General features: G+C 36.4%; 2 protein-coding genes across 3 annotated transcripts; one reads left to right on the forward strand and one right to left on the reverse strand.

Annotated features, from left to right (window-relative positions):
• Window positions 1-1,943: 1,943 nt before the first annotated feature.
• LOC137393165 (SWI/SNF-related matrix-associated actin-dependent regulator of chromatin subfamily B member 1-like) lies at window positions 1,944-8,716 on the forward strand. Its single transcript, XM_068079595.1, has 10 exons — window positions 1,944-2,069; window positions 2,488-2,593; window positions 2,733-2,865; window positions 4,653-4,802; window positions 5,576-5,703; window positions 5,867-6,033; window positions 6,323-6,431; window positions 6,880-6,961; window positions 7,393-7,524; window positions 8,217-8,716. The coding sequence occupies exons 1-10, from the start codon at window positions 1,944-1,946 to the stop codon at window positions 8,248-8,250; spliced, it is 1,167 nt and encodes a 388-aa protein (XP_067935696.1). The 3' UTR covers window positions 8,251-8,716.
• LOC137395013 (myotubularin-related protein 10-A-like) lies at window positions 8,316-22,000 on the reverse strand. Of its 2 annotated transcripts, none has more exons than XM_068081796.1 (14): window positions 21,917-22,000; window positions 21,190-21,354; window positions 20,665-20,820; window positions 19,286-19,342; window positions 18,716-18,969; window positions 18,426-18,513; window positions 18,159-18,241; window positions 15,827-15,948; window positions 15,372-15,521; window positions 13,114-13,286; window positions 11,441-11,616; window positions 9,327-9,477; window positions 9,111-9,222; window positions 8,316-9,002 (listed from the first exon to the last, which is right to left on the reverse strand). In XM_068081796.1, the coding sequence occupies exons 1-14, from the start codon at window positions 21,917-21,919 to the stop codon at window positions 8,731-8,733; spliced, it is 1,962 nt and encodes a 653-aa protein (XP_067937897.1). In that variant the 5' UTR covers window positions 21,920-22,000; the 3' UTR covers window positions 8,316-8,730. The 2 variants fall into 2 exon arrangements, with proteins under 2 accessions (XP_067937897.1, XP_067937895.1); XM_068081794.1 differs by having other exon boundaries at window positions 21,841-21,971.
• Between the last annotated feature and the right edge of the window lie 3 nt (window positions 22,001-22,003).

Below are 22,003 nucleotides of genomic sequence, written 5' to 3' on the forward strand. Positions count from 1 at the left end.
GTAAGCTTTTTGCTTTTGCGTATTACTTGTATGCACAGAAACGACTTGGCCAAGTCACTGTCGTGCTCATCTAGCTATTCAGCAGTCATCTGGTGTATCTTTTGTTTGCTCTTGGACCTACAAACAGCTCTGAAATGGTTAAACTTGTTACACTTTTCACACTGTTTTCCATAGACTGGGCATCTGCGGGGTGGATGTGATGTACCACAGCTGCCACAATTTGACCGATTCTCAGTCTGGTTTTACCCTCTTGTGTCTTTGGAGGTTGAGTAATTATTAGGCTTGTGAACTCCAAAGAGTTTCATACTAAGTGAATTGTCTGCTATTTTAAGCAGAAGCGCTTGCATCATAAATTCTTCACACATGTCTCCTAGACTTCACTCTCTGGCTATCTTGTGTAGTGTAATTACATATTCATCTACAAATTGAAACCCTTATTTTGTAGATAGCAGCTAGTGACGCTCGATTATCTTGTTTGACATTTTGTCGCAAGTCTGATCAAAGTTTTCTACTACATCATCGTAATTGTGTGATGACATAATCATAATAAAAAAATGAATGAAGGGGGATAGCTCAAGTCCTGAAAATTTTTGATCACATCTTAAACTCTAGGAGTTCATATACAGGAGCGCATAATCTACAACATCATGGTATTACATGACAACTGAATTTAATCCACTATAACTAATTATTTCATTAACTCACAAACAAATGTTTTACTAAACGCTATAAATGTTTCTTTTGCATATGTTGCAATGATTATGGGACTCTTTTACAAGCATAAGTAGTTTACTCAAAGCAACATCTGTTTACTTTTCAAAACGCCTGGACGAGCATTAAAATTTAAAAAATCAGTGTTCACTCTTATTCAAGTAAAATATCATATTGATAATACCTTTACAGTCACTACCTACACATTGCACTACGCAGCTACAGGAGTACCCGATTGCCAAGAGATTGTCTTTCAATAGCTGCACTTAGTTTTCAATAGCTGCTACTGCATTCTTTATTTCACAAGAGGCATTCAGCACAAGAAGGTTGCTCAATTTGTTTTTCAATTCACCTGATACGACTCAATTATCTTTGACTCAAGGTTTTAGTTACAATACTCACACAAACAGCTTAGTACTGTTATACAATTAGACTATATTAAAGAAGTTGTGTACTAGTGTAGGGAATTGTTGCCACCAAGTTTCACAAATAACTTACATCAAGATCAACTCTATGCTTGCCAAATATTCTAGTTGATGAAGAGAAACGTACTACTCACTATATTCTCTAGTTCTAAAAAGATAGAGTGAATGTTAGGGAATAACATACAATACTCTATATAGAGCCTACAGCAATGGTTGTTTGTTTATAAGTCTATGACTAGAGGTTGCCTTCTCTCTATATGATAGGGTAATCTGACAAATGTTATTGTGTGTATCAGACAATTTATTTTGTCAAATGTAGCCAGCAGCAATATATGTTTTAATTATTTATGATAATTTATGAACAATATATTAACAGCTTTAGTAATGCCTCTAGGGTTCCTGTATTACCTAATTCTTTGTCAACTCATTTTTTTAATCGTTAGGAAGTCTAGGATAGTTTTATTTTGAGTGACAAGATTTTAGGTCCTCAAGTTTATCTGTGAGTGTTTGACAAAAAATCAACTATTGTATTGATAATGGAGGCATTGAGAAGACATGCTTGAATGACTTGGTATTAAAATTATAGTGATATCAAGTGAAGTCATAAGCAATAATTTCTCAGCGACGTTTACCACTAGTTATTGGATAAACCACAACTATATGAGAAATCTCATGAATTTGAACTTTTAGCAAGCTCATGCTCTATGCTTAACCAAAATTTAATAGCGTTAAAAACTCTTGCCCATTTTGCTAGTGAATAATTCACTTTTTTAACTGGATGTGATAAACTTTGGAATTCTTTCAGGAATGGCAGCTGAGGCGGGTGAGGATTCACTGAAACTACGTTCATCAACTCCGATATCTACATATGGGGACAAGCCTAAAATTGTAAAGCTTGCTGCTGATGGTGATGAATATTATATAGGTTCAGAGGTAACCTGCTGCCAATTTTAATCTGAATATTTAACTCCTTTAGATACTTTAATTTCCTGAAGTACTAAAAGTGCTGCAGTGCTGGATATAGAGAATATATATGTTTCTGTGTGAGAAAAATAAATGAATGCAAAAGCTATTCCTTCTTTGTGCCTTTTATGTCTGTGAATACCATTGTTCACTCATTGCCCAAGCTTTCCATTTATATATATCTGTCCAACACTATCCACACGAAACTAAGTCGCTCTGAGCTCTGCTTTGTGTCTTGTAACTACTGAATGCTGGAGCAAATATTCTTATTAGAATAGGTAGCTTGTTAATGTACAATCATTTGGGGGCTTCTAAAGTTTAACTGTATGTTAACCTTTTTATATTTTATTGTATTGGTAATAAAGCTTAGTTTATCATATGGTTGCAGGCAGGTGCTTACTTGAGACTCTTTAAAGGCGCCTTGTATAAAAAATATCCTTTGATATGGCGGAGGATGATTTCATCAGAGGAGCGAAAGCAGATGGCTGAACTAGGTACTAGTTTTATATATTTTGTGACTCAGTATCTGCCTTCAGTCAAGATAAGACCATACTTGTTGTATTGGTTAGTCATCTCACCTTTTCGTTCACGCTATTACGTGGCTCATCACTTTGTATGGATTCTTTATCACAGGCTACGGTCTGCACACCCTTGCTACTCACATATCGATTGTTAAAAAGAGTGACATAGATGACATACTCGAAGGAAATTCTGCACGTTTGAAAGGAAACGGAGCGAGTTCTGAGTCACCCGCAGCTTCTCACAAGTAGGTGACTAAACATGTCTCCTTTCTAGTCTTCTCTAGTTCTCTCTTTTAGTCTCATTACATCTCAATATTACATGTGTTAATAATTAGTTTCGTGCTAACAGTGTGATAAGCTATCTGTTACAATGCCTTTGTTAATCTTGACATATGAAGTGTAATCTGTTCTCATGTAGGCTCTAAAACTTAAAACACAATGATACATACTTCAAGTACTTTTATATAATATTAAAACCAATTGATTTTACAAAACTATCTAAAAACTAAATGTGAAAACCTAAATTATATTTAACAAATGAATTGATACTGTGCTAACCAGTGAGAAGGTCTTTCTTACACTACCTTGGAGACACGTTAACTTAACTAAAGTCTCTGCACTGGGTAGGTTTAATGATAGTGTATGATAGAAATATGCCGTGTAATTTACTCTAACATTTGATATAGTTTAAACTAACTTAATTTATATATCTTTTATTATATTTGCTTTGTGTAATGTATTTATGTAAGGTGTATGTAAGGTATTTTGGACACCATTTGTTAGAAAATACATGTACTTCATATGTTGAGACAAATATTTCCTTAATATTTGTCATCTGCTAAGGACTTTGATGTAGAGGTGATTGTAAGCCGAGGTTTAACAGTACAGTAGAAGCTCCTATAATGTATACCTCCTATAACGTGAATTCCGGATAACGTAAAAAAATTATGTGAAGTTTTTGCTTCCTACTATGTAAAAAATTCCACATAATGTAAAGTGTCAAGTCGGGCGAGCTCTCCGAATCGATTTTAATGTTAGTTATTTTGCTGCACTTTCAAAAGAAAGAACGCCGCGCGATTAGTGTACTATTTATTATATATAAATTTTGCGACATCCTAGTTCGTCGTAATAGGTCGTTCAATGTGTCAACAAAAAGGCGAATAGGATAGCTGCGCAATTGTTCATAAATACAAAGGCGATCGGTTAGTGTAGGTATTACAGCGTTGGTCTAGTAGTCTTATTGTCACGAGTTGGAGTACCATCAATAATTATCTTTATCCTAACCTTGACCCCTGTATAGTAATAGACGACGAACAGGTAGAACTGCCTTTTATAGTAAAAATATTTTGTTGTTTTGCCTTATTGTAGGCGTACAAAATATTTGTTATTAGCTTTACTTCAAAGAATAAACTTTGCCGTTTAGAGAAATAAGCAAATTGTCGAGATTGAGAAGTTCCTTTCAACTTGTTGTAAATTTACCGCAATCATGATCTATAAAACTAGTAAGATTGATAATTAAAATGAGAAAGTTGTCGATGCAAACAAATAATTCTGCAGTTACGGTACAGCACACGAATTTGAAAGAGTTAAGTAAAGTTTTCCTTTTTTTGCATGACCAAAGGGGTGAGTTTGGAAAGATCTTTGAACGGATTAGGCAATTTACATGTATTTTACTGTTCTCATAACGTAAATTCCCTACAACGTAAACGTTCCTGGAATGGATTATTTACGTTATAGGAGCGTCTACTGTATATTGCTCCTATTGGAGTATAAGTGTTCAAATTAGTTGAGTAGTTGTGATAATTGGTAGTCATGATGTCACTGTGAAGTGTAGTGATGATTAGTAATAGTAGAGAGTCAGAAGAACTCTTCTTCTACTCATGCTATTATGTGCCAGCGGCCCTCTGCTTTGGAGACCTGGTGCTTTTCTGGCCCTATAAACATGCCTTTTATGGAATGCTTAACATACTATCAAAATATTAAACGATTGCATCTGCTGTACAATATTGTTCCGTCATGTTTTGTACCATAGAGAGGTTAAGACAAGACAGCGTGGGGCTGCTCAGCCATGGGCGAGTACAACCATGCCAAGTACATCGCAGCACCTCGATGCTGTGCCGTGCTCTACCCTGATCAATAAAAACAGAATGGGCAGGAGTAGAATAAAGACCTGGCCTCTATGGTAGGTTACCAACCAATAACATGCATGCTTAATCTTTGTCTATCCAATCAGTGTGTAAGATAAGTAACTGTAAACATAACTGAATTATCCAACACAACTAACAGCATCTACAGACATGCTTTTCCGCAAGTCTGATCGTCGCACAATTCCTGGTAAAGTTGACCACATCTGTTCAGGTTGCGTGTAGTAGATTTTCATAGACTTGTATGCTTTAACATTATCACCTGCTGTATATCACCTGCTGTATATCGCCTGTTGTATATCGCCTGTTGTGTATCGCCTGTTGTATATCGCCTGCTGTGTATCATCTGTTGTGTATCACCTGTTGTATATCACCTGCTGTGTATCATCTGTTGTGTATCACCTGTTGTATATCGCCTGCTGTGTATCATCTGTGTATCTCCTGTTGTATATCACCTGCTGTATATCACCTTCTGTATATCACCTGTTGTATATCGCCTGCTGTGTATCATCTGTTGTGTATCACCTGTTGTATATCACCTGCTGTATATCATCTGCTGTATATCATCTGCTGTATATGGCCTGCTGGATATCGCCTGCTGTATATCGCCTACTGTATATCACCTGCAGTGTATCACCTTCTGTATATTGCTTGCTGCATATCACCTTCGGTATATAAATCTATATATCACCTGCTGCATATCACCTGCTGTATATAACTCTATATATATCACCTGCCGTATACCACCTGCTGTATTTAATTCTCTATATAGTATATCACATCTATTATCACTTGTTTATTTTTCGCTAAGGTATGATGATAATGATCCTGAAGCGGTAGCAATGAATGCAGACCAGCCTGAAGATCTCGTCCCTATTCGTCTTGACATGGAGTTTGATGGACAGAAACTCAGGGATTGTTTTGTCTGGAACAGGAATGGTACTAACCATTTGTGTGTTTGTGTGCTATTCAAAATACGTAATGTAATGCATTTGTTGGTTATTGCAAGCATTGGAGCATTATTTAATATTATTAATATTATGTGATATAAATAGCTCCATATTATTCTACATAAACTTCATTATAATGCATTTATTTGCAGAACAACTCATAACAACCGAGCAGTTTGCGGAAATACTTTGTGAGGATCTGGACATCAACCCGATAACATTTATCCCAGCAATTTCTAGCGCTATGAGGCAACAAATAGATGCAACAGCTCCATCTGACCCTGACCCCAACAGCTCTGACCAGAGAGTCATTATCAAGGTACATCTAGCTCACTAAACACATTCGGGCCTTTTTCTAAACCCTAAATAAATAAATCCGTTTTTGCACTGTTATGACATCGACCTTCACTTTCTCTGAACAGAAAAGGTACCCAATTTATTTTCTTTAACTTGTACAATTCTATGAGATTTGCCGGGTACCTTTACTTTCCAATATATACAGAAGCCACTCCTTTGAACATTTCCTCGACTTTTTTGTCACAAACAGTCCATAAACATTCACTCCCACCTATCGGTGTGTAACCATTTGTGTGACAATATCGTTGTAGTTGAACATTCATGTTGGTAACATCTCCCTCGTTGATCAGTTTGAATGGGATGTGTCTGAGCCACAGAACAGTCCAGAGGCTTTTGCACGAGTCCTCTGCGCAGACTTGGGTATGTAAACTAGTTTGCCTTGTTTTTTTAGGGCAATTGTGATTATTGTGTAGGTATTGAGTGCGCTTTAAATACTGCAAGAGTGATCTTGGAGCTTGTGCGTTTGGCTATTCTGTTAAGAGTTTTGTTCTGTTACAAAATCCATCTTGTCATTTTTCCTGCCGTATCTGAGCAATAGATTCATAGAATCAATTTTAGTGCCAGTCAGAAGTGCTGTCTGATTTAATTTTGGAAGTTGATTGGCTGCTTCAACAAATTGATATCATAGTGTAGGTAATGTCTGGATATTGGATAGTTTGGATATTTAATAATTATCTGTTTGTTTCGAAAATAACTTTTATTTAAACAAGAACGCTTTGAGTTTTAGCGATGTTTTTAGATACTGTGTATCACGGTTTTGCTATTGACCTATGCCTAGCTATCTAACATTCTCAATGTTGTATGGTAGGTCTGGGAGGTGAATTCATGTCAGCAATAGCCTACAGCATTCGCGGACAGCTAAGCTGGCATAAACGCATGTACGCATTCAGGTATGTGATGCTTTTTGCGTGCGTAAACAAACACCATCAGCCTGACTAGATGAGATTATTTTCAAATCTCTAGATCCTTTTTCACATTTAATAGATCCTTAAAATTTGGAAACATTACGATGTTTGTGAAATGTTCCAAAGTTCACTATGAGAATTTAACAAGGCTGTAAATTGTAAACTGTACTGTATTCGGATTATTAAGTTTTGAGACAATCCTAGCCTGTATTTTCATAGATAAAACGCTATTTTTAGGAGGACTAGACATCTTAGCAAGCTACTCATGACTGTTTCCCTCCTTTTTAAATTTCAAGTTTTTGATGCAGTTAGAAAACAGCCTTTTTCGTTTTTTATGAAGAAAGCTGCAGTTGAATGAGCTATGTCATTACTATAATCATGTTCATCTGCGCACATCTGTACATATCTGTACACAGTGAAACACCTTTACCGACGGTAGAAGTTGCCTTAAGAAACCAAAATGAAGCAGACAATTGGTGCCCATTCCTTGAGACACTAACTGATGCAGAGATAGAGAAAAAGATTAGAGATCAGGATAGAAACACAAGGTTCGTCTGCCGGCTATTCCACTTAAGATGTTCGTTGTAGCAAATAATTGTTGAAAATCAATTATCAAGTGGTTGACTTGGTCACCCTTCAACCGCAACACAAGTGTGCGAGTCTAACAAGCGAGTCGTATTAATTACCATGAAACAGATATATATATATCAAAATATATTTGGTATATATAACTTGGATATATATATCCAAAATAAACATGATATCATTTCTTATTTGAACTCGGCTACGCTTAAGATCCGCGGCATTCAAAAACTGAGGTTTGACTGTATATATTTTATACCTTTATATACACATATAATAACTAAGTAGTCATGCCTGCTGCTAACAGCGCTCTACGCTCTGAAAAGTGCCGAGTATTGTGAGTAACTAGAGTGTTGGGATAGGTTTACTGTATTTGTCCTTTATGGACTTCATGTTCTTTGGAGTCTTCACGAAACAGAGCCGTAGTGCCTCCAGAGAAGAATATCAAGCCGATAAAAGTGAAATACAGTTAACCTATTCCAACACTCTAGTTATTTATACACACGTATATATACTTATGACAGTTATAGATTGGTCTAACTATGGATATAAGCTCTCAATTGGATGTTATTGCAGTAGTTTGTAGATACAGTTACCATAACAACTGCTATGCTGTATAACATAAATGGAACTATCCATCCCTTATTCTGTTTTACAGGAGGATGAGAAGATTGGCTGCAACCACTTGGTAGACATTTTGGCAAACTGGCGGTATCTATGAAAGTTGTACAAATGTCTTGTATATAGTTGAGAGTCATTTTGAAAGTTATTGATTTATTAACAACGTAAATTTGTTGTAACAATTAGGCTTTGGCAAAATGCAATTATCACCATGTATTTACTCGTGCAAAATTTCCTTGAAAAATATCATGCATAATCTCAGAGAATACTGCGGATACTGGTATAAAATGAGGTCTGAAATTGATACAATATCTAAAAAATATTGACAACAAGGTTTAAATATTAACATCTGTTCATGCCAAAAAATTTGAAGAAATGGCTAGAAATAACAAGATCATGGAAAAAACATTTCACCAGTTGCCTTTTGAGGTTGTTATGGCATCTGGGTAGCGGGTGGGTGAGTAACTGGTAGCTTTTCCAATGTGATTGTGCCCATTGATGTGATAAGCAAACTGTTTAAAGCGATAATCTATCATAAGTATTGTACGTGGTCAAAAGTTGCCGTGCTGAAATGGTTTACGCTGTCTCTGTATGTCATCATCATTCACATTATTTGAGAGAACTTCACTATGTTCTAGCAGTTTGCATAGTGAGATATCTGAGACATTTCTACAAATACTATTTTTAAAGGGAAACGTAGAAGTGAGGTATGAGGTCTGCAGTTTCTGGAGCATTCTCAGGGAAGAAGATTTGAAAGCATTGAAATATAGCACACTAGTTCGGAGTGCACCGTAATCAACTCTGGCCTTCCGATTTAGTAATTCTAAAAAAGGAGGCAAGTTAACTGTACTAAAAGGGTCACACGCTTGTAACAAATGAGTAACTATGTCATGACAGTGAAGATATCAAAAGTATTTGTTATTGCATGTACCTGTAACCTCTTCAACGAGTAAACATTGTTGGAAATACTCTGCGGGCTTTCCTCCATTGATTATCTGAGTGGGTGCTGTATGCCTGTAGAAAAAACTCGTCCAAACTTCGATCTGCAACCAAAGATATGATGGTTTCTATTTGTTCTTTTTCATGAGCATCTGTTATGGAACAACTAGGAATAATCAAATAAGCACAAATTAAAACAAAAACTAACCTGACTGAGATGGTAGATAGGTTTGAGCATTCGGTGAGGAGGGTGGTGTTTTTCGACTACAGAGAGCTGGTACAACGGATTGCGAAATAGGGCTAAGTAGTCTGTGGAGTATTGTAGCTCCCACTCCCAAACGCTAGGTAGTTGCCCCTCGCTAAACATGAGAGAGGTAGTGATAAGGCGAATAGCAGTTTGAAAAGTCTGGGTTCAGTGTTTTTATATGACTCACACAGATGTATCAATTCATTTCATGGAGACGAGAGTAGGTGATTAAATATTGATCCAATCATTGTCTGTTGAAGTCGGTTTTTGATTCCGTCTAGCAAACCTCAGGCTTTATGTGCTTTTGTTGACTGGGGTATGCGATGAACAATTTTTGAGGCTGCTACATATCGACGAACTTGGAGTTACCTTTTACAGTATATGAAACTTTTGACAATAAGTGGTCCTCGTATGATGATTAGGTTAACAAAATTGTAGTCAAATCCAATAAATTTATGGTATTCATCAAATGAGCCTGCTAAACTACTAATATTAACTGAAATGTCAAATTCAAGGAACTGGAAAAGATGGAGGGACCTGCCTACAGCAGAATACTCTAAACTAATTTACATCAGACCTCGGGTTATGTTCTTTAAAGGTTGACTTGCAACAAAATTCACATGACAGTTATTTGGTATCAAAAGATTCACCATGTCTTACTCTGTTGTGTTGTAGGTGCCAAATATGTGGAAATGTGATTACAAGCTCTTAAAAGCTCAAAAACGAAAAACCGCCGTAGATTGGAATCTATTTATTTATCTGACGTAGTCATTACAGTTTGGTTATTGTCTTGTCATGTGATGTTCTCACGTGAATTGAAAGGCCAATAAAAAGCTCAATATAAAACTTATCATAGCACTAGTTTATGACAAACACTTCAGGTTTTACCGAAGACCCCGTATCAAATATAGATGCTCGCTACTTTACAGTTTTGTTTCTGCTTGATCAAATCGTCAAGTCGTAATGTGATCATGTGAACCAATACTTCGCAAATAATTTTTGCAGCACTTTTTGATTATCACAGGTGACCAACACGCTCATCATGATTATCAGACAATGATATGTACTTCTTCGAGGTAAGGTTAAAAAATTAAATAAATTTTTATGGTAAGTTATAAGATATCACTGCTAAAAGTGACAGCATTACAACGACGATAAAACAGACGCATAAGAACAATAGACATGGTTTTATTGAATGCGTGAAGTATATTTGTGAAAATATTTCGACGAATAAGGTTGCATGAAAGTGTAAACAGAAACCATCTCCCACAACTACGTCACATTTGAGCCGTTTTGGAAAGAGAATCCAAACTACGGCGGTCTCGTGTGGCTGCGATTCACTGTTCGTTTTTCAGCTTTTAAGAGCTTGTAATCACAGTCCCACATATTTTGCACCTACAACACAACAGAATAAGGCATGGTGAATCTTTTGATATCAAATAACTGTAATGTGAATTTTGTTGCAAGTCAACCTTCAAGTATGCCTTATGATGGCAGACACACACCTTCCACCAATAATGCCTCTACGACTCAATGCTGGCAGACCGTCACATACCACCTTGTGAGGCTTCTACGACTCAATGCTGGCAGACCGTCATACACCGCCTGGCGAGGCTTCTATGACTCGATGCTGGAAAACCGTCATATACCACCTTGCGAGGCCTCTATGACAATGCTGGCAGACTGTTATATACCACCTAGCGAAACCTCAATGCTGGCAAACTGTCACATGTCACCCGGCGAGGTAAAAACTACCACAATTCTCTTAAAACTGAGCAGCAGGTGCCTGAAATCTGATTGCCCAAATGTATCCCATATGCGTGATCTGTCACAGGGAATCCGGAAACATTTATTGATCACTCACTGTGTACTACCAGTCAAGCAAATTTTTTTTACATGTAATCCAGAGGGGAAGACAGAATCTACAAAAGTGCCTGTTCTTTTATAAAGCTTTATCTTGCTCAAATTTAGATAGTACTGAATTCAAATCTAGAAACAAACTTGAAATCATAAATCTAAAATATGGAACCAACATCTACCAGTAAATCAGTTAATAGTAAATTATTAATAGTTACCCCGTGACGCTTTCAACACGATCTTTATTGGTACTATAAATGAACTCCCTAAAGAGACCAAGGAGGCAGCTGTCCCACAGTGATATCAGATATATCTCGGAAAACTCAAAAGCTGATGGGTATTGGACCATGAGCTGGTGAACACAGTCAAGGAAGAAAAGGAACACAGGGGTGATCTGTACAAAAAAAGAACGATGAAAATTAGCCAATATAGGGACATGCCTTGTCAGCGGCAGCGAGTTAGCCTCATCGTCTCATTCACTACTGCTCTTACAAAACATCAACAAAAATTATATTCAACTATTTGATCAAATACATCGATCGATTCTTTACTTACTAGAGCCAAGTATTAGATACGCGAAGCAGCACCTCGTTTGATGATGACAGAAATATTATATTAGCTGCTCTTGGGTTAATGTAAAACAAAAGTTGTATCAATTAAATGAAAATCTCTTCTGTTCGTCTACTTAATGTAATTGGTAGAATAGACCAGTTTCCTTGAATGAGCTAAGCATTTGTAATGATGTCACTGTGGCCACACTTTTATTTAACCAGGGTATCCAATTGATGGTGGGAAAAACACCATAAAATATATATGCCAGATCTATAAGCTAGATAAGAAGACATTCATGGTTTTGACATGACTAATTCTAACAGTCTAATAGGACTTACGCTTGGTTTGTTTGGTAGTAGCAAAAGTGGAGAGTTGTAGTATGAGTAGAAGTGACTAGTACGAGTAGAAGTTAGTAGTACGAGTAGAAGTTAGTAGTACGAGTAGAAGTTAGTAGTACGAGTAGAAGTTAGTAGTACGAGTAGAAGTTAGTAGTACGAGTAGAAGTTAGTAGTACGAGTAGAAGTTAGTAGTACGAGTAGAAGTTAGTAGAACGAGTAGAAGTTAGTAGAACGAGTAGAAGTTAGTAGAACGAGTAGAAGTTAGTAGTACGAGTAGAAGTTAGTAGTAAGAGTAGAAGTTAGTAGTAAGAGTAGAAGTCAGTAGTACGAGTAGAAGTTAGTAGTACGAGTAGAAGTTAGTAGTACGAGTAGAAGTTAGTAGTACGAGTAGAAGTTAGTAGTACGAGTAGAAGTTAGTAGTAGGAGTAGAAGTTAGTAGTACGAGTAGATGTTAGTAGTAGGAGTAGAAGTTAGTAGTACGAGTAGAAGTCAGTAGTACGAGTAGAAGTTTGTAGTACGAGTAGAAGTTTGTAGTACGAGTAGAAGTTTGTAGTACGAGTAGAAGTTTGTAGTACGAGTAGAAGTTTGTAGTACGAGTAGAAGTTTGTAGTACGAGTAGAAGTTTGTAGTACGAGTAGAAGTTTGTAGTACGAGTAGAAGTTTGTAGTACGAGTAGAAGTTTGTAGTACGAGTAGAAGTTCGTAGTACGAGCAGAAGTTCGTAGTACAAGAAGTTGGTAGGTTTGTTCAAACTTTGAACAAAAGGCTTTCAACTGTGTAGTTGAACTGAGGAAACAAGATGACAATATCCATTTGCTGATGCAAGCTTGCTATCCCGACCAAGTAGTTATAGTTAACACAGTATACATCGACATTTCAAACAATGCAAAACTGAAAGTTGTAAAGCTTTGTTTTGTTTTAAATGTCACTGCAACATTAATTGTAAAAGACGACAACTATTTGTAGTTGTAGCTAAACTAATTGAAGAGCGGTTAAACTTACATGTTTACTCATGGAGGGAGAGCTAATTAAATTAAGTCTTTCACAAAAGGGATGTCCAGCAGCAACCCAGCATCTTTGAACTAAGGCTTGGAAGCCTTTGATTGTACGAGAGGAAGGGTCCAACATGATCTGAACTAATGATGACACCATGCACGACAAATCAGAACCATTCTCTATAAATTCAACATATATATAATTACTCCAGTAAATGGCAATAAAGGAGCATGTAACAGATAATAAACAACTAAATCAGCTAAGACACGTTAGTTCACCATGGATTTCCTTTTTACCTGCATGATACATAACAAGCAATGTTGCAGAAATACTTCTTGTAGCGAACTTTTTTCTTATATGTGCACAATAATTTAGTGTTTACATTAAATACAGACGAAAGACAACTCCTACCATTACAATTTTTGGGTCAGTTTCAACAAAGATGGTCTTTTATTTATGTTTTTATGAACAATAATATGCAAGTAGGCAATTCTATAACATAAAACCTATAACATAAATTCCACTTAACGTAGAGAATTTATGTAAAGTTTTTGCTTTGTACTACCTCCTGAGTTCCGTGTAATGTAAGCTGTCAAGTTGGTGCAAGTTCCCAAATTTGATTTGTATAATGAGAGTTTCATAGTTAGCCTTAAAAATATCGTTTTCTCTCTTGCCATTTTTGGGCAACAAAACAATGTGTAGGGGTATCTCTATTATATATACTAGCACCCTTGCATCCTAGCGTGCTGCGAGAGACCATAAGGCGTGCCAATACAAAGGCCTGGCAGCACATATACATGTAGAATCACTTCAAAAACATAAGACTTGAGACAAACAGAGACACGAGAAAAACAAAAATAGTGACACTTTTTCAAACAGAATTTTTGCTGATCTGTAGTTGTGGGGGTCCTACCATATTTTATGATGATTTTGACAACTTGACAGGGATAATTGAAAAGTGACAGACGAGACGACCATTTATCACTGTAGGAGTGTAGGTGCTGTTGACGAGGTGACGATGATTGTGTAAGTAGGATTACTAACTGCCTTATTGGCCTTTATTATTTGTCCATAAATCAACACGATCCAACGAAACTTCACTAGCTTCAGTTCGAAGCATCTGGCTCAGGATTTATAGACTGACAGGTAACTTATGTAAACAGCTATAAAATGCCACGATACACTGACTGCAAATCCGTTTCCAAGTCTATGACTGACAGCGATTATTGAAAACAATCTCGGTTTATTTTCAGTACAGGAAGTGTAGCCCTAAAAACCTAAGACGCCTGCCACTCTCCGTGGAGTACTCAGCAACGCTCCCAATCATCACTCATAAGTTTGTGAAGGTCGCTGGTTGAGCCATGCTTTTGACTAGCAGAAGTTCAAGCCGAGCAAGTTGCAGGTTTTCAACGCAACCCAACGCCGCCAGTATGGATATTCGTATTAAAATAACGAATGTGAAGAAAGAGGTTGCCCAAGACGCGCGACGAAAAAGGTGATGACAGTGATTTTAAAAGTGACGACAGTGATTTCTAAAGTGACTATTCTGTCTACAACCTTGTGTGGTAGAACCCCCAGTTGTGTGGATTTAGGTCAGTGAGCGCCACAACACAACCTGTCATTAGTTTTCTAGTCAACCAATACAAGTACAGCAATCTACTACATTTTAAGCTTGAAAATCTTCACAATAATAAGAGTCTGAAACCATGGTTGGAGGTTGGAAAAAAGATTCCCTCAAACGGGATTTGAACTTACGACATTCAGCTCAGTATACCAGCACTCCAACAACTGTGTCAATCAACCATCCAATTGAAGTTCAAGATCAGAATACTTATACATAGAGTTATTGCACCAGATGATCTTTTTCAAAGCATACTAGGCTGCCAGGATACTAGTTTTATATATGTTATATATATATATAACATGTGATATATAACTAGTTATATATAACCTGATGTTGTACATAACTATGTTATATATATAGTTATATATAACATGTTATATATAACATTTTATATTTAACATGTTATATATAACATATTAAATATAACTAGTTATATATAACATGTTATATATAACATAGTTGTATATAACCTGATGTTATATATAACTAGTTATATATAACATCAGGTGGAAATCAACAAAGCTTTAGAGTCAGCAATACTTGATGTTGTTTTAGAGTGGGCACTTATTGACCATATCCTGATGCAACAGGACATTACTACAAGTGTGGCAGCAGGTACTAAGAAGACATCCAAACTAACCTGTGATAATAACAGAGCTTCTTCCTTGGCGTATCCTACGAGCAGCCTTGCAGGAGACACGAAGTGCAAATGAGATATATCGGAGCCAGTGGGCAGAATCTAATTGGCTATAGACGCTGTTGTCTGTGGAGTGAAACTCAGCATCTGAGTCTGAAGTTATGTAAGTAAAGAAATTTAGTAGAATGCTGGCGGACACAGACATGCTGTTGCTAGGAGAAAAACAAGCGATGTGAAATTTTATTGAGGTCATCAATGGCAAAACAAAGAAGTTTCTATTCAAAAGTAGCCTGGTCCCACCAAGTCAAGGCAATAGAAATACTTCACACTGAAAGAACATTTCATGTAGTTATATCGAGCAAAATATGACAAATCCAAGTAACAACTTTGGTTAAAACCGGGAAAATATTTCTATGGAATGGCGAAGACACTTAATGTATTGCTATGCATGTTCTCACCAACAGCACAGATGGAAAACATTTTGGCGAATGCAGTCTGAATATCACTGACGGAGCACAAACTTTTGGTAAGGTCGATTTTCAAAGGATCTGCCCCAGTTCGCTTGACAGATTCTGATAATCTACAGATGCAGAGTGTGTTAAGTTTATAAATAGATGAGGCATCATAAATAAACTGAGCATGGAAGTCCTGAGTTTTGATGGATCAATGGCGTAAAATTTCTAGCAATAGGAATGTCTACAACAGGAAGCGTTAGTTCCACACTACAACGCATGATTGATAAATAGAACCATTCTAAAAAAAGAAGCTATGGTCACAGTAATAGTAGCATGAAAATTTTTGCATGTAAGATGCAAGACCAGCTTTGGCAGCAAGAAAACCATTTACAACTTTGAGGACACAACTCCAACTCTACACACAATGATGTAAAAATATGCGACGCTTACAGCAATTCAATGATAAAAGTGGCTCAAGAAGCAGGTTCAGAATAAAATGAATAAAATACATTCTTTTTAAGACTCTCATCAACGCAAGAACTTGAAATGTAAAGAACTATTTGAATTATGACATCGATATCTAGATTTGAGCCTTGAAGGTTGACTTGCAAAACAAAATTCACATTACAGTTATTTGGTATCAAAGGATTCACTATGTCTTACTCTGCTGCGTTGTAGGTGCCAAATATGTGGAAATGCGATTACAAGCTCTTAGAAGCTAAAAAACGAACAGTTAATCGCCGTCATCACGAAACTGCCATAGATTAGAATCTCTTTCCAAAACGGCTCAAGTGGGACGTAGTTGTACAATATGGCTTCTGTTTACACTTTCATGCAACCTCACTTGTCGAAATATTTTCACAAGTATACTTCACGCATTCAATAAAACCATGTCTATTGTTCTTACGCGTCTATTTCATCATCATTGTAATGCTGTCATTTTGAGCACTGATATCTCAAAACCTACCATAAAAGTTTGTTTAATTTTTTAACCTTAGCTCGAAGGAGTGCATATCATCCTCTGATAAACATGACGAGCCTGTTGGTCACCTGTGATAGGAGAAAAATGCTGCAGAAATTATTCGCGCTGTTTGACAGGAAGTATGGGTCACATGATTAGATTACGACTAAACGATTAGACCAAGCCCAAACAAAACAGTAAATTAGCGAGCATCTATATTTGGTAAGGGCTCTTCGGTAAAACCCGAATTGTTTGTCATAAACTAGTGCTATGAGAAGTTTTATATTGAGCCCTTTATTGGCCTTTCAATTCACGAGAGAACATCACGTGTCAAAACAATAACCAAATGGATTGACTACGTCAGAGTAATAAACTGATTCTGATCTATGGCGGTTTCATGATGGCAGCGATTAACTGTTCGTTTTTGAGCTTCTAAGAGCTTGTAATCACATTTCCACATATTTGGCACTTACAACGCAGCAGGGTGAGACATGGTGAATATTTTGATACCAAATAACTGTAATGTAGATTTTGTTTTGTAATGTGAATTTTGTTGCAAGTCAACCTTTAAGGTTTTTTCAGCCAAACAGGTTCATGCAAGTAAAACCTTAACGAAAGGTGCAATGAAGATTAACATACATGTAGGTGTAATGAGGATTAACTTGGATGTGATGAGGATTAACTTGGGTGTGATGAGGATTAATTTGGGTGTGATGAGGATTAGCACAAGTGTAATGAGGATTAACTTAGGTGTAATGAGGATTAGCATAGATGTAATGAGGATTAACTTAGGTGTGATGAGGATTAGCATAGGTCTAATGAGGATTAACATAAGTCTAATGAATATTAACATAAATCTTATGAAAATTAACATAAGTTTAATGAAGATTAACATAAACGCAATGAGGATTAACATAGCACTAATGAGGATTAACATAGGTGGGATGAAGATTAACAAAGTTCTAATGAAGATTAACAAAAAAAGTCTAATGAGGATTAACATAGGGCTAATGAGGATTAACATAGGTCTAATGAGAATTAAAATAGTAGGTCTAATGGGGATTAACATAGTAGGTTTAATGAGGACTAACATACATGTAGGTCTAATGAGAATTAACATAGGTCTAATGAGAATTAACATAGGTCTAATGAGAATTAAAATAGTAGGTCTAATGGGGATTAACATAGTAGGTTTAATGAGGACTAACATACATGTAGGTCTAATGAGAATTAACATAGGTCTAATGAGAATTAACATAGGTCTAATGAGGATTAACATAGGTCTAATGAGGATTAACATAGGTCTAAAGAGGATTAACATAGGTGAAACTGAAGGAATGTTTCAAAAGTTCTAACAAAAGAGATATTACTTACTCGATTTCAATAGACGCTGCTTCAGGAGAAAAAGTTGGAGAAGTAAGAAGGGAGTAGCCATTAGTATGAGTGTAAGTCCACGCCTACAAACAGTCTAACAGTTTAGTAAGCACAAACATCTCCCATAAGAGAAATCAAGTACGTATGCACTAAACATAAATTTAATGGAAAGCTCTATTTTGCATCCTAATGCTCATAGAATAAAACTTGGCAAGAGAATGACTACATGTTCTGCAATATTGACGTACAAGAGCCAAGCCAACTCACTGGCAAACGTTTGTTATCATACTTAGTGGCAGCTTCACGGAGAAGTCGATCGGAGACCACAGCCGGTACTATGAAGGATTCTGGCATCCTGTATAACCAAATGTTAGTATGAGCACAAGTATTCCATAGTATTCCAGACTATTAGATTCAAAAGAAATCTCACACACTGAATAAATAAGGTTGCAAAAGACAATCTACCTACTAATATATTAAAAAGGTTGATAATTAATAAAATAGTGCCATATCGCCTATCAACAAATTAGTAAACAAGTAATAAAGAAAGTATATACTCTGAGACAACTTTAAACTTCCGATTGAGTTCTGTGATGCGCCAAATCCTTTCAGTACCGGGTCGAGGAAGCACTTCCTCAAAATCACGACTTGTCAGAAAGTCCCTTGGCTTCCACTTGCTTGTCATCAACTGCCCATCGACTGACGCTCTACCCTCTCCACAACCATTTGACATAGGCAGTTTTTTTGTATCGTGTACAAAGAGAAGATCATTTTTATCTGGTGAAGCAAAGTGTAGTATTGTCTGAATCAACTAAAAGATAATTCGAGTAAATGACCAGGACGATAGGTTCACCAGTGTTGTTTAGTAAAATGTTTGACACTGATATCTGATAGCAAAACTAATCAAATGTCCACCACTTCCGCGACCACTGCTTGCTATTATAAATTCAATTTTGAAACAATGGACAACCTTCTGGTTCTTACTTCTCAGTAGATTTTATAGACTATAACATGTACCAGATGCAGCCTGTCAACAAACAATCATTTTACAGTAGTACTTGAAGATTAGCGGTTATTAAAACAGGAGTAGGTTGATCAGGAATATATAACAGAGCTAATGCACCTACTGTTCTCGTGTCTTCTGTTTTGGTGGGTTCAAAGTTAAATGTATGAACTCCAAGATCCTACAAAAAAAAATGGAAAGCTTAAAATCATGAAAAATGTTCAACAAATGACACCAACAAAAACGGTCATTGTAAACAATTTTAAATACAAGTAATTGCAGTACTTATATGTATTTAAACCGACATGACTGCTTCATCCTGTAGGGATATATCATAAACTTATTCCATTATAATAACAGCACTGAGGTGAAGCTGCTGCTGTATCAAACCTTTAAGAACACGCTAAAGTTGCCTTTATGCTGACACTAACTAATTGTTGTAAATATGGTACTATAATATATAGTAAATAAGTACTAATGCATTTGTAGCTCCCGGCTGCTCTTGTAGCAGTGCACTGCCCCACCCTATCCCCACCCTATCCCCACCCTATCCCCACCCTATCCCCACACAATCACTATGTTTTTATAATGTGGTAATTCCGCAAGTTTGCCATCATCCGCGAAATAGAAATAGCAAAAAACCGTAAGACAAGCGAGTTTTGTTACAAATTTTTAACAAATGTTTCAAATGATGGAAACAGCACTTGCGAATGATGGAAACAGCACTTGTGAATGATGGAAACAGCACTTGCGAATAATGTGCAAGAAGATTCCACGCAAGCTGATCCTTTTTGAACATTTTCCACACTTCAGTCGTTCTTATTTCACTTTGAGCTCTGGCCTAGAAATTCTTATCTTCTTTAACAAAGTGCTCGTGTTAATCCAAAAGAAGCGAATGTCTATTGAAACACTTAGGCTTATCGTACTGTAATTTAACATACGCACAACTCCAAATCTCCATCATCTGCGTCATGGAAACAGTGAATAATGCTTGAAAAATTGATCAAGACTTTGACTAGCGTTAGTTTCCTATTTGGCCATCTTTTAGAGCTACTTGTAATAATAACAATCGTCACAAGTCACCTACTCATGTTCGAGTTGACTGCCAGCATGACCTAGCTAAATAAAAATAAATACCATATTTTTGTAAGTATTTCATGGAAAAGCAACTTTGGAAGCATCGAAGCATAGTGTAACTAAATTGATTAAAATTCCTGTGACAAGATCAGTGTTTCCCGACATGCTTACATGAGTTAAAAAATCTCACAACCTAGAGTTTAACCTTCTAGAGTGGAGGGTGCGCAATCAGTAAATATGAGTTGACAATTCAAAGAATTTATACAAGAAACAAACGTGACCAAGCTCTGAGGACTCCTGACAAACAAGCTATAAGCAAAGCCAAACTGCTCTCGACAATCAGATAGTAATAGTTTTTCAAAATTCTCATTAGTAGATCAGAATTAGTTGATCAGAATCAGTTGAACGAGAAAGACTTTAAGTTACCTTGCAGTAGACTTGCATGCACTTGAGACCGATTTGGTGGACGATTTTACTTCGTTTCAGACGCTTCTTTTTGTCATTAGACACTTTATAAATTGCAGAAATCTTACACAAAGGAATGTCATCTGTTCCAATGAAGTTGTGAGTTGCTTCTTCTGGCTACAAATTTAATACTTTCTTAGTATTTATGATACTTTTTAATATCAATATACATATTAATAAATCCCACCTTGCCATCATGTGGGTGTGGGTGTGCTGTGTGCATGTTAGTCTGTGGAAATGCATAGTGTTTACACAGACAAACATGCAATTTCATCTAAACTTTACACGCACATGCTCTGTGCCTTTTGCCAGGTAACCAAAAAATATTTGGTGTAATATTTTTAATTATTTTAATTAATAATCTAATTAAAAAATAAAAGAAATCCCGGCCATCGGCGAGCTTACTGCAAGTGTTTTTTTATAAACACCATTAAGTAAAATATAGCATATAGCGAATCAGTGAACTTGAATGGCAGACAAACTTACACTGCTTTCACCGTCTACAGTGACAAAACGAAGTCTAAAATTTGTACAGATCAAATTTCCTTTCCTGCCATCAGAATTGGAGCCTTGCAATTGTCGCACATCTTTTAATGTGGCGATTTCAGATTCTCCATGCATTAAATCTGTTTTAGGCTTTTGTGGAACATTCTAAAACACAAAATGGAATATAAAAAAACTCTATGCTTTGGGTATCACACTAGTTTGATAACACTGTTGTGTTAAAACATTTCTATCACAGCATGCATATCGAATTTATCAATTCAAAAGCAAGTATCACGAAATTGTAATAAACAATTTGGGTTACTATGCACATCCAACAAATCCACCTCAAAACTATATGGTTGCCACAAAAAGGAAGCTTCTTCTAACTGCTGCAGTCAATTTATTATATTGCTGTTTAAAACCACATATCATGTCCAATGTACAAAATTTACAACAATCACAATGTAATCTTTTTAGGATAGCCAAAAAGCAGCATTGGCTCACAAACTACTGACTGCAAAATACCGTTATCTTTCTTGTACATCCCTGTTAAAACCGTAAGCACGCATGAGGCACTCCGTTTAAATTGTTGAACGTGCTACAACAGCAAAGATTCCACCCAGGTATACTTATCTTACTATACATACAGACCTTATTTCGAAGCATTTCAATAACATTTGGCACAACTGTTCAATTTCAAAACGGTATAAGAAGAATGCTATTCTACCATTTCTATAACAGTCAACGGCGAAAGTTCCTTTTCCGGATTTTACAAAGATATCTCCTACGCTTTTAGCTGACACCATCGATCAAT

Source organism: Watersipora subatra, chromosome 4 (genome assembly GCF_963576615.1).
Source record: "Watersipora subatra chromosome 4, tzWatSuba1.1, whole genome shotgun sequence".
NCBI classification, from domain to species: Eukaryota; Metazoa; Bryozoa; class Gymnolaemata; order Cheilostomatida; family Watersiporidae; genus Watersipora; species Watersipora subatra.

Bases quoted from the DNA above. Each gene is read 5' to 3' on its own strand.
- LOC137393165 (XM_068079595.1), top strand. From the start codon at position 1,944: ATGGCAGCTGAGGCGGGTGAGGATTCACTGAAACTACGTTCATCAACT. The intron at 2,594-2,732 runs GTACTAGTTTTA...TCTTTATCACAG, and splicing joins AAAGCAGATGGCTGAACTAG to GCTACGGTCTGCACACCCTT. The intron at 6,034-6,322 runs GTACATCTAGCT...ATATCGTTGTAG, and splicing joins ACCAGAGAGTCATTATCAAG to TTGAACATTCATGTTGGTAA.
- LOC137395013 (XM_068081794.1), bottom strand. The intron at 18,242-18,425 runs GTGAGTTGGCTT...GACTGTTTGTAG, and splicing joins ATGATAACAAACGTTTGCCA to GCGTGGACTTACACTCATAC. The intron at 9,478-11,440 runs GTAACTATTAAT...TCTCATGTTTAG, and splicing joins CGTGTTGAAAGCGTCACGGG to CGAGGGGCAACTACCTAGCG.